Consider the following 14183-nt stretch of genomic DNA (forward strand, 5'->3'; position numbering starts at 1 on the left):
TGAATACCTCCAGAGAAGGAGACTCCACAACCTCCCTGGGCAGCCTATTCCAGTGCTCCGTAGCCCTCAGAGGGAAGAAGTTCTTCCTCGTGTTCAGGTGGAACTTCCTATGCCTCAGTTTGTGCCCATTGCCCCTTGTCCTGTTGCTGGGCACCACTGAAAAGAGTTTGGCCCCATCCTCCTGACACCCACCCTTGAGATATTTATAAGCATTTATAAGGTCCCCTCTCAGCCTTCTCTTCTTCAGCCTAAACAAGCCCAGCTCCTTCAGCCTTTCTTCATAGGAGAGATGCTCCAATCCCCTCACCATCCTTGTAGCTCTCCGCTGGACTCTCTCCAGTAGCTCCTCATCTTTCTTGAACTGGGGAGCCCAGAACTGGACGCATACTCCAGATGGGGCCTCACTAGGGCAGAGTAGAGGGGGAGGAGAACCTCCCTCGACCTACTGGCCACACTCCTCTTAATGCACCCCAGGATCCCATTGGCCTTCTTGGCAACGAGGGCACACTGCTGGCTCATGATTAACCTGTCGTCCACCAGCACTCCCAGGTCCCTCTCCACAGAGCTGCTCTCCAGCAGATCAGCCCCAAACCTTTACTGGTGCATGGGGTTTTTCCTCCCGGTGCAGGACCCTGCACTTGCCCTTGTTGAACCTCATCAGGTTCCTCTCTGCCCAACTCTCCAGCCTATCCAGGTCTCGCTGAATGGCAGCACAGCCTTCTGGTGTATCCACCACTCCTCCCAGTTTTGTGTCATCAGCAAACTTGCTGAGTGTACACACTCTGTCCCTTCATCCAGGTCACTGCGTAATAAGTTAAACAAGACTGGGCCCAGTACTGACCCCTGGGTGACACCACTAGTTACTGGCCTCCAGCTAGACTCAGCGCCACTGATGACAACCCTCTAAGTTCTGCCATTCAGCCAGTTGTCAATCCATCTCACCGACCACTCATCCAGCCCAAACTTCCTGAGCTTCCGTGGGAGAATGTTATGGGAGCCAGTGTCCAAAGCCTTGGTAGACAACATCCATGGCTCTCTCCTTATCTACCCAGCCAGTCATGCCGTTGTAGAAAGCTATCAGATTGGTCAAGCATGACTTCCCCTTCGTGAATCCATGCTGACTACTCATAACCTTCTTTTCCTCCACTTGGTTGAAGATGACCTCCAGGATGAGCTGAGTCCAGTGATTTGTACCTACATTAGAACAGAGTTTCAACTTTCTGTTGTGGTAGTGAAGGTGTTCAGCTTCCTGGACTGTGGCTTGTAGGTGCACTAATCATTGTGTGTTGAACTGCTACTGGAAAATACTTCAAAGAGATTTACATGGGTATCACTTGCCTTAGTTGATTTTCACACCCAGAGGTTACATTCTTAGTTGTGCATGCTACCATGAAGGCAATCTCAGATTCATGAGTTCTGTAGTGTAATAGGGTTTTGTAAAGTATCTACTGCTTTTGTATTAATCACAGAATCACAGAATCACAGAATAGTAGGGGTTGGAAGGGACCTCTGTGGGTCATCTAGTCCAACCCCCCCGCCGAAGCAGGGTCACCTACAGCAGGCTGCACAGGACCTTGTCCAGGCGGGTCTTGAATATCTCCAGAGAAGGAGACTCCACAACCTCCCTGGGCAGCCTGTTCCAGTGCTCCGTCACCCTCAGAGAGAAGAAGTTCCTCCTCATGTTCAGACGGAACTTCCTGTGCCTCAGTTTGTGCCCATTACCCCTTGTCCTGTCACTGGGCACCACTGAAAAGAGCTTGGCCCCATCCTCCTGACACCCACCCTTCAGATATTTGTAGGCATTTATAAGGTCCCCTCGCAGCCTTCTCTTCTTCAGGCTGAACAAGCCCAGTTCCCTCAACCTCTCCTCGTAGTGGAGATGCTCCAGTCCCCTCACCATCCTTGTAGCCCTCCGCTGGACTCTCTCCAGTAGCTCTTCATCCTTCTTGAACTGGGGAGCCCAGAACTGGACACAGTACTCCAGATGAGGCCTCACCAGGGCAGTGTAGAGGGGAAGGAGAACCTCCCTTGTCCTGCTGGCCACACTCTTCTTGATGCACCCCAGGATCCCATTGGCCTTCTTGGCAGCCAGGGCACACTGCTGGCTCATAGTTAACCTGTCGTCCACCAGGACACCCAGGTCCCTCTCCGCAGAGCTGCTCTCCAGCAGGTCCACCCCAAGCCTGTACTGGTGCATGAGGTTGTTCCTCCCCAGGTGCAGGACCCTGCACTTGCCCTTGTTGAACCTCATCAGGTTCCTCTCTGCCCAACTTTCCAGCCTGTCCAGGTCACGCTGAATGGCAGCACAGCCTTCTGGTGTATCTACCACACCTCCCAGTTTGGTGTCGTCAGCAAACTTGCTGAGGGTACATTCTAACTCTTCATCCAGGTCGTTGATGAAGAAGTTAAACAAGACTGGGCCCAGTACTGACCCCTGGGGGACACGACTTGTCACCAGCCTCCAACTAGACTCAGCGCCGCTGATGACAACCCTCTGAGTTCTGCCATTCAGCCAGTTCTCTATCCACTTCACCGACCACTCATCCAGCCCACACTTCCTCAGCTTCCCCAGGAGGATATCATGGGAGACTGTGTCGAAAGCCTTGCTGAAGTCAAGGTAGATAACATCCACAGCTCTCCCTTCGTCTACCCAGCCAGTCATGTCATCGTAGAAAGCTATCAGATTGGTCAGGCATGATTTCCCCTTGGTGAATCCATGCTGACTACTCCTGATAACCTTCTTTTCTTCCACTTGCTTCATGATGGCCTCCAGGATAAGCTGCTCCATCACCTTTCCCGGGATGGAGGTGAGGCTGACCGGCCTGTAGTTCCCTGGGTCCTCCTTCTTGCCCTTTTTGAAGATTGGAGTGACATTGGCCTTTCTCCAGTCCTCGGGCACCTCTCCTGTCTTCCAGGACCTCTCAAAGATGATGGAGAGTGGCTCAGCAATGACATCCGCCAGCTCCCTCAGCACTCGTGGGTGCATTCCATCGGGGCCCATGGATTTGTGGACATCCAGATCGCTTAAGCGATCCCTCACACAGTGCTCCTCGACCAAGGGAAAGTCGTCCTCTCTGTAGGCTTCCTCTCTTACCTCCGGGGCCTGGGATTCCTGAGGGCCAGTCTTAGCACTGAAGACTGAAGCAAAGAAGGCATTCATTAGCTCTGCCTTCTCCGCATCCTCCGTCACCAGGACACCCGCCTCATTCAGCAGCGGCCCCACGTTGTCCCTAGCCTTCCTTTTGCTGCTGATGTAGTTGAAGAAGCCCTTCTTGTTGTTTTTCACATCCCTTGCCAGCTTCAATTCCAGGTGAGCCTTGGCCTTCCTCGTCGCATCCCTGCATGCTCTCACTACGTTTCTGTAATCTTCCCAAGTGGCCTGTCCCTCTTTCCACATGCCATGCACCTTTCTCTTCTGCCTGATCTCCGCTAGAAGCTCCTTGTTTAACCATGCAGGTCTCCTTCCTCCTTTGCTAAATTTCTTTCTCAGGGGGATGCATTGCTCCTGTGCATGGAAGAAGTGTTGTTTAAAAAGCGACCAGCACTCATGGACCCCCCTGCCTTCGAGAGCCCTGGCCCACGGGATTCCTCCCTGTAGCTCCTTGAAGAGGGCAAAGTCAGCCCTCCTGAGGTCCAGGGTTTTGATCCTGCTTATCGCCCTGCTTCCTCCACGCAGGATCCTGAACTCGACCATTTCATGGTCACTGCAGCCGAGTCTACCTCCAACCTTCACGTCCTCCACCAGTCCCTCCTTGTTTGTTAACACGAGGTCCAGCAGCGCACCTTTCCTTGTTGGTTCCTCCACCACTTGCATCAGAAAGTTATCATCGATGCTCTGTAGGAACCTCCTGGATTGCACCTGCCTAGCTGTGTGGTCTTCCCAGCTGATGTCAGGGTGGTTGAAGTCCCCCATGAGAACCAGAGCCTGTGACTGTGAGGCTGCTTGCAGCTGCCTGTAGAAGGCTTCATCAACCTCCTCCTCCTGGTCAGGTGGCCTGTAGTATACACCCACCGTAATGTCACCCGTGTGAGCCTGTCCCTTAATTCTAACCCACAAGCTTTCAACTCCTTCTTCACTTGCCCCCAGGCCAAGCTCAATGCATTCCAGTTGCTCCCTCACATATAGAGCAACTCCCCCACCTCTCCTTGTTGGTCTGTCTTTCCTAAAGAGTCTGTAGCCATCCATGACAGCATGCCAGTCATGCGAGTTGTCCCACCACGTTTCTGTGATGGCGACCAAGTCGTAGCCGTCCTGCTGTATAATGGCTTCCAGCTCCTCCTGTTTATTGGCCATACTACGTGCATTGGTGTAAACACACTTGAGCTGGGCTGTCAGTCTCACCCCTGGCCTTGGCACTCCAAGCCTAGGCTCATCCCTAGTGAGCTGGGCAATATCCCCTTCCCCCTTCGAACCTAGTTTAAAGCCCTCTCAATGAGCCCCGCCAGCTCGTGGCCAAGAATTCTTTTCCCCCTTTGTGATAGCTGAACTCCACTTGTTGCCAGCAGGCCCGGTGCTGTGTACACCTCCCCATGATCAAAAAAGCCAAAATTTGACCGATGGCACCAGTCCCTGAGCCACCTGTTAACCAGGTGAGTTTTCCTGCCCCTTTCAGTGCTGTCCCCTGCCATTGATGGGATGGAGGAAAACACCACCTGCGCCCCTGATCCCTCAACCAGTCGTCCCAGTGCCCTGAAGTCCCTTTTGATGGCCTTGGGACTTCTTTCTGCTACCTCGTCTCCGCCAACCTGCATTACCAAGAGGGGGTAGTAATCAGAAGGCCGCACCAGACCAGGGAGTTTCTTCGCAACATCCCTAACCCGGGCCCCAGGGAGGCAGCAGACTTCCCTGTGGGATGGGTCCGGTCGGCAGATCGGGCCCTCTGTTCCCCTCAGAAGGGAATCACCTATGACAATGACCCTCCTTTTTTTCTTAGTTGAGGCAGTTGTAATACGTGGGGCTGTCTGACTCGTTCTAGGCAACCCCCTGGATGGAGCCTCACCTTCACCCACATCCTCTGTGGCCAGTCCCTCACATTCCAGAGCCCCATACCTGTTGCTTAAGGGCAACTGAGCAGGTGAGGGAGGCCGGGGGGAAATTCGCTTGCCCCCCCGAGCAGGGACCCGTTTCCATTCCCCCCCATCTCTTAGGCCCCCTCTTTCTGCTCGGTGGCAAGAGGGATGGGGGTTCTCTGCTTTCTGTGGACCCGCCTCCTGCTGCCTCTGCCTCAGGGAGGGCAGGGTGCGGCTCCACCAGTCGATCTCCCTCTCACACTCCCGGATGCTCCTCAGCCTCTCCACTTCCTCCTTCAGCTCTGCCACCAGGCTGAGCAGGTCATTCACCTGCTCGCACCGAACACAGCCGTTGTCTCTGCTGTCCTCCGGTACGAGCGCCAGGCTCAGGCACTCCCTGCAGCCAGAGACCTGGACACCCGCGTTCTTGCATGGGGCCTCCGTCTGGGTCCCCACACTCCTTCGAGCCACAGCTTTACCACGGGTGGTAACCATGGCTAGAATATCTCCTGGAAGAGCGATGCCCACTACTCGAGTAGCCAGAAGGGGCGGCTGTACCCTGCCAGTCGCCTTCCCCGCTCGCCCTGCCCGCGCGAACTGCTGTGCAAACTGCTGCGCCGCTCCCGGGCTGCTGCGCCGCCTCTGTTTGCCGCCTCTGTTTGCCGGCTCTGTTTGCCGGCTCTGTTTGCCGGCTCTGTTCGCCCGCGCTCCTGGTCGCCCGCGCTCCGTGGGGGCTGCTCTTATCCCTGAGGGGGTTTGGCCGCTGTCACACTCGACTCCGCCCCCGCTGAGTCAGAGCTGCTGCTCGTTGGCACTTCCCGCTTTCCCGCTGAGGGGGGGGGGGGGGCTGGGGTCTCCTCTCTCTCTCGGCGCTTTTTGCCGCCTCGCCGCTGCGGTTTTGCCACCGGAGAAAGGGTCCCTCGGCGCGAGCCTCTGCTCCAGAACCCTTCACCTTCAGTAGCTTCGCCGAAAATATAATATAATATAATGATAATTGCTGGTGCTTGTGCCTGTGAAATGGATTTATTTCAAGGTACACATTTTTACCATGGGCAGTAAACTGTCCTTGTGTATATGGAGTCAAACTTTTGTCTTTGTAAATCTGGAATTATATTGGTTCCTGAGCAGCACTCCTTACTAAAATGAATTAGTTTTGTCTGAAAACTTACATTGTGTGACCTAAAGCATGAGGCATAAAAGATCCTTTAAAAAGTAAGGGAAATTCTGTAGTGTATAATACTGAAGTTTCAAATACAACCTCCTTCCACACCTACTGTTGGATGGAGGGACTAGGAACTGTGAAGACAGAAACCACTGATGCCAGCAGGAAATGTTCAGCATAACTGGGACCATACTACCTGCAATTAGCAAGGGAAATTTGTTGATTTGTCATGGGAATCAAATTACTTCTGTGTAGTGCTGAAGAGACAAGTGTTCATCCTGGACTTGGATAACTCCCCCCTTTTCATGGTACATATAATTTACCTATTTCATTCTAGTCTCGTGCTTTTCTAAACGTGAATTCTAAGGAATCTTCTGAACCTTTTCTACCTGTCTAAATAGGACATAGTGGGTTCCTGCTTCAGGATTGGAATTGCTCTATGTAAATAATATTTTTTTCCCACTGTGTAGCTCAAGGGAAGCTCTAGGGCCTTCATTAAGCTTGCTTCAATCAACACTTGGATAAAAGAACATAAGCTGGATATAATGAATTTAGAGCATTTTGCCATTCTTCCAGAGTGAGTGTTCTGATCCAACCCTCAGTAGCTAAAGTTTTCTTAGCTTTCTGGAACATATTATTTAAAACACCTAATTTGCAAAAGATACCTAATGGAATATTTAGGGTGCAAACTGTTTGAGGCCTCCCTTTCCCCGTAACTGTATTCATACTGCATTAGAATGATTTCTTGGAGAAAAATAGGGGAAAAAAAAGACTTAAAGGGAATGTTAAATCTTGTAGGTTTAGTAGTAGGTAAATAAAAGGTTAAGTACAAAGAGGTACTGTAAGACCTGAAAGCAAGTATAGAGGCAAGGGCGATGTGGATTTAAGTTTTGACTTTTGAATTTCTTACTTTTTCTTTCTGACCATGATCTTCCCTTTTTACCTAGTATGAAGAGAGAGTGATGCATATACCCACAACCACAGAATTAGAATTTAGTCCACAGATCAGATAAAAATGTTTCTCACTATATTTGCTAGAAATCTTGTGATATCTGTCAGTGAAACAGCATATCTGAGAACACAATTTGGATTGAACAGTTAAGTTTTAATATAGTTTAAATTCTCACATTTCTTCTTTCATTAAATGCTTGTTTCCTCATTTTAGAAAGCATTGTTTAGATACATTGTAAAAAACATTTTAAATACCACGTGATAACAAGGAAGGTGAATAAAGTATTTTTGTGAGTCATTACGCTCCAGTTATAAAAAAAACCTATGAAAGAGACGGCTGTTGTAACAGTACCGATTTGCCCCTCTTGAATTTCAGCGTGCCCAAAATTTGACAAGGTATTTCTTTCTAGGAACATTTCCCGACCTCTTAGTGAAGTAGTGAGTCGGTGTGACAGATACATGGGAATGTCAGACACTGGAGAAAGACACAGTAAGGGGGATTAGACTGGAGTCTAGGACTGCTCCTGTCAGGAATGGCCATTCCACTGGTCTGTTCGTAATATTTAGCAGTCGTTACCTCTTTCCAGTCCAAGATTTACAGATGAACAAGAGTGCTAGCCATGAGCTGGCTCAGCAATTCAGTATTCTAGATGATATACAATGCATATCCAATGTATTTTACCAACATATGTTAGCAATATTCACAGCTGGAACAAGATTACGGTGTCAGAGAAATGATATTATATGACATTAATTAACTGTAAGAAGTGTACTCTTCCCACAGAATTTTTGTTAGTATCCCCTTCTGTTCTGTGTTTAACATGACCAGATGTCTTTAAAGCTTAGAGTGTTTCTTTTATGTGTATATACCTATGTTTAAAAAAAAGTAACTGTTTTCTATGTATTTGTATATTGCATACTTCTGTTTTGTAGTAATCAGTGTAATTATCTCTTTCTCTAGGGACTGATCTCCAGGTTTGTGCTTCTAAAAATCCAACATGCTGTACTAAAAAGATGGAAGAAAGATACCAGTCTGCAGCAAAGCAAGATATACAGCAAGTGCTTCAAACATCAAGCGCTACGTTAAAATTTTTAATAGCTCGTAATGCAGCTGCTTTTCAAGGTAAAGCTTTCTGCTTTTTGTTTCCAAACTTGTTCATGCTTTTCTTGTTTTTAGTCTTTGATTAGTTTATCCGTGTAATAAAATATGTGTGTTAATTTTTAAATTCTCCTTATGCTTTTATGATTTCAAAGAAGGAGTACTAAGTCATGAAGGTGATTAGAAATTTCATTGCTGTCGGAATTTTTGACTTTTAAAAAATTATATTTGAGAAAAAGCAAGAGATTACTTTGATTTGAATTGTAGACCAATAACTTGGTGTTCCTCTTAAGCTTCTTTAATTTGGACAATACTAAAATATAAAATTATTGCCTGGGTCACTACAAAAGAGATACCTTTTTATTCTGGTATTTCTTCCCACCATGTTCTTTGTCTTGTTCTTATAGAAATACTTGGATAGTTTGGTTTTGAGATTCATTTTGGGGATCTAGTTTTGTAAGCTTTTGAGTTTTTGAAGAGTTTTTCTGAGTTTCTAAAATTATTTTCTGGGTTTCTAAAAATAATAATAAAAAAAATTGGTTGTGAAGTGACAGTTGTTCCAATACACAACAGGAAGCTATCTGATAAATTGTTGTTTGGGCTGGGGGTAGGGTTGCCTTTTAGCAATTTGTCTGCCTACCATTCATTTTTCTCTGAATTGATAAGGCAGAAGTTAATGCAGAAATTGGTTCGGAGCTGGGAATATGTGAGAAATAGTGGCAATGTGAAGTTGTATGTGATAGAAAGGGATAGAGAGTTCACACATGTTGAGAACATGTCATGACAGTCTTGTCATTTGTCTGTTGATGTGCATTTATGGCCTTAATGACCACCGAATGGGACAGGATAAGATGGTAACCTCGTCCAGGCATAGGAAGTTGTCTTTCTTGTTTTTAACTTGTGAAGCTGAAATGATTAGCAGAATGAAACCAACTGCCAAGGGTCATAAAATGGACAGCAAAGTTCACTCTGGGGTCCTAAAGCCTTCACTTTTAGAAATTTAGGCTGTATAGTGCTAAAACCAAGTTGCAGTTGGTCTCTGCCTTTTGGGAGCATTGCTATTTAGCCTGCCTAACACAGCTATCAATGGGTGTCTTGATCACTGGTAAAGTGTGCAAAGAAATCTCTCCCTCCCTCTTTTCTGCCTTCGTTCTTCCTTCCAACTTCTGCATATTAGCACTCTTTTTTTTTGCACCAGAACAGTGCAATAGGTTGCATTGCTTTGCTGACCTAGGGCTTTAGATTCTGTAGTGCTCAGTAACCAACTGTGCTTTCCTTAAGTGAGGGTTGCACTCTCTGCCTTGGTGTTTTAACACCTACTTTCCTCACTCCTAGAAAAAAAACAAAACAACAGTGCACAAAAATCCCTGTAGGGATCTAGATGACATACTTCTGCAATCTCAAGATTTCTCAGTCTTCACAAGACTGGTATTTAAGTGACATCTAAGTGAAGTTAAGTGAAATTAGGACCCAGAAACTACATTTCTGTTGTTTTCATGTCCTGAGGGGCTCAGTCAGTGGGGTATTTTCAGAGTGCGTGCAATGCACTTCTCCCCCGTACGTGAGTTCTCCTTGAACAACAGGGATGCACGCGTGCCTTTGAGGAGGAATGCTTGTGCTTCCCTTGGGTACAATCATCTGAGCAGTTATTCAGGATGTGGGTCTTGGCCCTTCTCCTCTTGTAAAGATTCAATTTGTATCACCTGCCAGTCCAGGAGGATGCCCGAAACACCAATTCAGAGGCAGATGTGGAACATAGGCAGTTTTCACTCTCCCACGAATGCCATTTTACAGTGTCGAAAGAAAATGTAGAAGCACTGACCCAAAGAAAGGAGCCTGCCTCTGTAGCCTAGTGATGATGCATCCTCCCTATAGAGAGGTGGTTTCAGGACTGCTCGAGAATTAGAGTTTTTCATTTTTTTTGGTGAAACATGTGTAAGCAGTTCTTGTTGCAGGAACTGGAGGCCATCGTGCCCAGATAAGTAACCTAACACTAATTACTTCTCCCACTGGTTTGCTTTCATCATTTGCTTTTAAACAAATATTTTTCAAAGCATGTACTTTAAAGTATGTATGTTTTATATACCTTATACACTTTGTTTATTTTTGAAGTACATGCTTTAGTACTTTTCTGTTTAATTTCCTTTCATGTAAAGAAGTATAACTGAGAGAGAATATTGTGAGGTTTGTGGGGTTATTTAGATTTAAAACCTTGTTTAACCTTTAAGTAGTTATTTATGGAAAAACATGCTGTTGAGCATATCACTCGTTTTTGAAGAATTGCTACCATTGCTAACTAAAATTCAAGCTAAATGATTTCAGATTCAGAAACCGTAAAAAGATACTGCTGAGGTTTTTGGGGTTTTGAAGTCCAGGAACATAAGAAGACATTATACCTGGTCTGAATTCAGTTTTGACCCTGCTTCAAGCAGAGGTCTGGACTGGAGACTTCCTGAAAGTCCTTTCCAATCTGAATTACCATGTGGACAGGCTGTCTATGGTAGGGTTCACCACCAAATCTTTAGGCATTTCCATTATATTTAGCTGAGGCTGGGCAGTGCAGCTGGGAGTGCAATTACCTCTTCTGCTGCTTTGGCAGTGGGGCAGACATCTCAGCAGTCACACAGAAAGCGTGAAGGCGGTTGTTGGGGTGTGTATGGAGGGGAGCAGGTGTCATGGATTTTGCCACCATTGTCACCTGCCTCTTTTCAAAGTCTGTTGAGGTTGGATGCCTTGGCCTAGAAGACGTGGACTGTGTCCCAACAGAATAAATAGCTAATGTTTTGTCTCAGTTTCTTACATATTCAATGGAGAGAGGTAGGCAGTTAAAATAAATAATCTGTATCTGCCTCTGGAGGTCTTCAGAGGTGTGTTTTCTCTCTGTATTATATACAGTCTAGAGATCCTGAGTACTGCAGGATGACCGAGTGCCATACTTTAAGATAGCTTACTTTATTCATGAAATAAGGCATCTGTCTGCCATCTATCTGTCTGTCTGTTGATTGTACACATGTGTATGTATCTATATAAGAGTAAATATAGATATATATATAGACATATCTTTGCCACCTCCTAATGTTTGTTAAAATCCTGTGGTTTTCTATTGTGGTAAGCGCTGCCCGCTGACATTAACTCTCTATTGACAGTTTTCAGATATTGCAAAAAATTCCATGTTTCTTAGGACATGTCAAGCTACATGGTTGAAATTGTACCACTTGTGTACTGCTTGCTAGCAAGTGCTGTTATAGATTTTTCCTTACACTTCAGGGTGTTTCAGAGTGTGCATTTTCTTTTTCACTGTGGATCTTGTTTCTTTTTAATATCTTTGAGGAGTGGTAAGGGAACAGAAGAATAGGTGAGAGTGAAGATATTAAATAAGTAAATAAGATATTTATCTGTTAAGTGGGAGATGTATTATGGAGAACAAGAAATCATTCTTCTCTTGGAAAGGTGACTAGAGAAACTGTATGATAATCATGTTTCAAGACAGCTGTTTTGATAGGGCAACATTCTTGCACATCTCCGCATTTTTAGTATTTATTATCTTAGTAAAAGCTGAGAAAAAGATTGTGAATGCTATGCAGGGATTGCCATAATGTCTTCATTCTAGTGGTAACTATAAAAATAAATAATTTTTTTACCTATATTTTATAAGCTGTAGACCTGTATGTATATACACACACTCCTTTTGCAAAATACTTAGATGTTATTCAAAGTTCACACTGACCCTTTTCTATACCTCCAAACAAGAAAGGAACAAGTGCCACCAGGGTCGACACTTATATAGTCACAATGCAGTGCCATTTTTTGTGTAGGGAAAAAAAATCTCTACGGTTTGTAACAATTTGGAGAGGAACTGAATAGTCATCTGAGAATCTGGTGGAGTGGTATGGAGCTCTGTGCAACAGAATAGCACATCTTGTGTCACTTCAAAATTTTTACACACAGAGCACTCATAACCCTTTAAAAGGTGGCAATATGTGACATAGAACAAGATGGCAGCTTGTCTGGTTGAATGGGAAATATAGAGATAATAATTAGGTTGTAGACTCTGAAAGCAAATGAACTTTTCTCTGTGCTACTATATATGGCAACTCTGGTACTGTACAATTGATTTAAAGATATGGAACTGTGAATCATTTATGAATGTGGCAACCTCTCACCAAAACAGTGGACTTGCAACCATGCTTCTGTAAGAAAGAGGTAATAAACTGCATTTGTCAATGTAGTATTTCCTGATCCTTTTACTGCTATGTAGGAAAACTCTAATGCCTTTCTGCTGTAAGTTTTGGAGTATGTTGAATTAGGTTTTCCTGCTTCATGTTCTTCTGTGAAGTTGTTGCTACACCATAGATCAATGTCCACTTTAACCTAGACCAGAATTAAGTGAAGTCAAACTGTTATATCATATTGTTTGAGGTCACAGCACAATTACTACATTTAAATATGATGAAGTTGTAGTCAGTAGCTAAAATAAATTATGTGAACTAGAAAATGTGTTGAAATCTTCCGAGCTGCTTCCTCTGGTAGCGTGCTAAGCCATAAGAAATAATGGAATATATGTTCATCCTTGTGAAACTAAATCTGCCCTGGCACTGATTCAATTGTTTTCTGTTTGAGAAGTTTTCTGAAGAGTGATTTGAAGATCAGAAAACTCTTTTAGCAAGAGCTGCTGCATCTCACTCACGGTTTCAAATGATACATTTGCCTTCTATATAATTTGCAATGTGAAGAACTACTTTGAAGTTCCAACATTTTCCTCTTTCTTTGCTCCATAATCCTTGATATTTTAAGCGTGATATAAATAAGCTAAAATCCAAATAATGGTGAATCCCAACTTCCATTAATTCAATGAAACTGAATGATTCTATTAAAAGTCAAAAAAGTGGACAGGCTAAGAGACCTGATTGTCACGCTGTTATTGTGCTGGGGCGTGAAAGTCTCAAAAATGTCTCTGGTTCACCAGAGTCATGCTCTTCATTCTCTGTTGCTCTGCAGACCTTCCCCACAGCTACGGTTGTGTTCCCCTATGGGCTGAGGAAATAGAGAATTTTGATAATGTGGGAAAGTTACTAGACCCACTGGTTGGTCTAAGGAGCAAAGCTGTTAATACAAACCTCATTAACTTCAGAATTCATCTATTCAGATGGTGTTTTGATTCCTTTGTAATAAAAAAAGCAGGATAAACAGTATTCTAGTATAACTTAGAATTGGACCCAGTATGTCTATATATACATAAAACACAGCATTAAGGGGCTTTTATAAGTGCAGAAATCTGCAGATTTAGATTAATACTAAAAATTTAATTATTAATGTGGAGTTTTATTTCTGTATTGCAAGCAAGTCTTTTATCATTCTGTAGGGATTTACTTCCATTGTATCTCATTCTTATCTTCTAGATGCTTTTTTGCATACATATATACTGTGCTACAGGTATTCCTGGGATATATATACACAGAGATTTAATGGGCTTCCGTAATAACAGTTTTCACCACATCAATCTTTTCCTAAATTGTACTTCTTTAGTGTGCACTTATGCTCATGGATTCTTTTCTCAGCCTGTGGTTATTTACAGTCCCTTAATTATTTCTCCTAATTGCAATAATACCTGAGTTATGATTAAGCTGACATAGGTACACTGGACAAAGTCTCAGACTCTCGTATTTGGTGAATACTAAGATTTTGTCGTAATTGTATTTTTGTTAGCATCCAGCTAAGTACTATTTTGGTTTACCTCTGTGTAACAAAGTGATCAGTGCAGATGTATGCTAATTTAGAATTTTGATACTTTATGTAGAGCTCGTACAGTAGAAAAAACCTGTGAAGTACAAATTTAAAGCATCATTCCCTTGGGACCGGTGTCTATAGAAAGTTTGCGTTTTCACAGAACTGTGGATGCCTGCTTCCTGCTTATTCTGAGAATTTTGGGAAGCTGATTCACGGAAAAATGTAAGAATTTGA

General features: G+C 44.6%; 1 protein-coding gene across 11 annotated transcripts in view; it reads left to right on the forward strand.

Moving 5' to 3' along the window:
• The window catches only part of GPC5 (glypican 5), an 846827-nt gene that overhangs the window by 19149 nt on the left and 813495 nt on the right, over nucleotides 1–14183 (forward strand). For 10 of the 11 annotated variants that reach the window (XM_075423644.1, XM_075423689.1, XM_075423635.1 and 7 more), the window contains exon 2: nucleotides 8085–8246. In XM_075423644.1, coding sequence (XP_075279759.1) covers nucleotides 8085–8246 — 162 coding nt within the window. Of the gene's footprint in view, nucleotides 1–8084; nucleotides 8247–14183 lie in introns of those variants that run through there. The other variant, XM_075423697.1, reaches the window with a different exon arrangement.

The sequence above is a fragment of the Opisthocomus hoazin genome, chromosome 1 (assembly GCF_030867145.1).
Source record: "Opisthocomus hoazin isolate bOpiHoa1 chromosome 1, bOpiHoa1.hap1, whole genome shotgun sequence".
NCBI lineage: Eukaryota > Metazoa > Chordata > Aves > Opisthocomiformes > Opisthocomidae > Opisthocomus > Opisthocomus hoazin.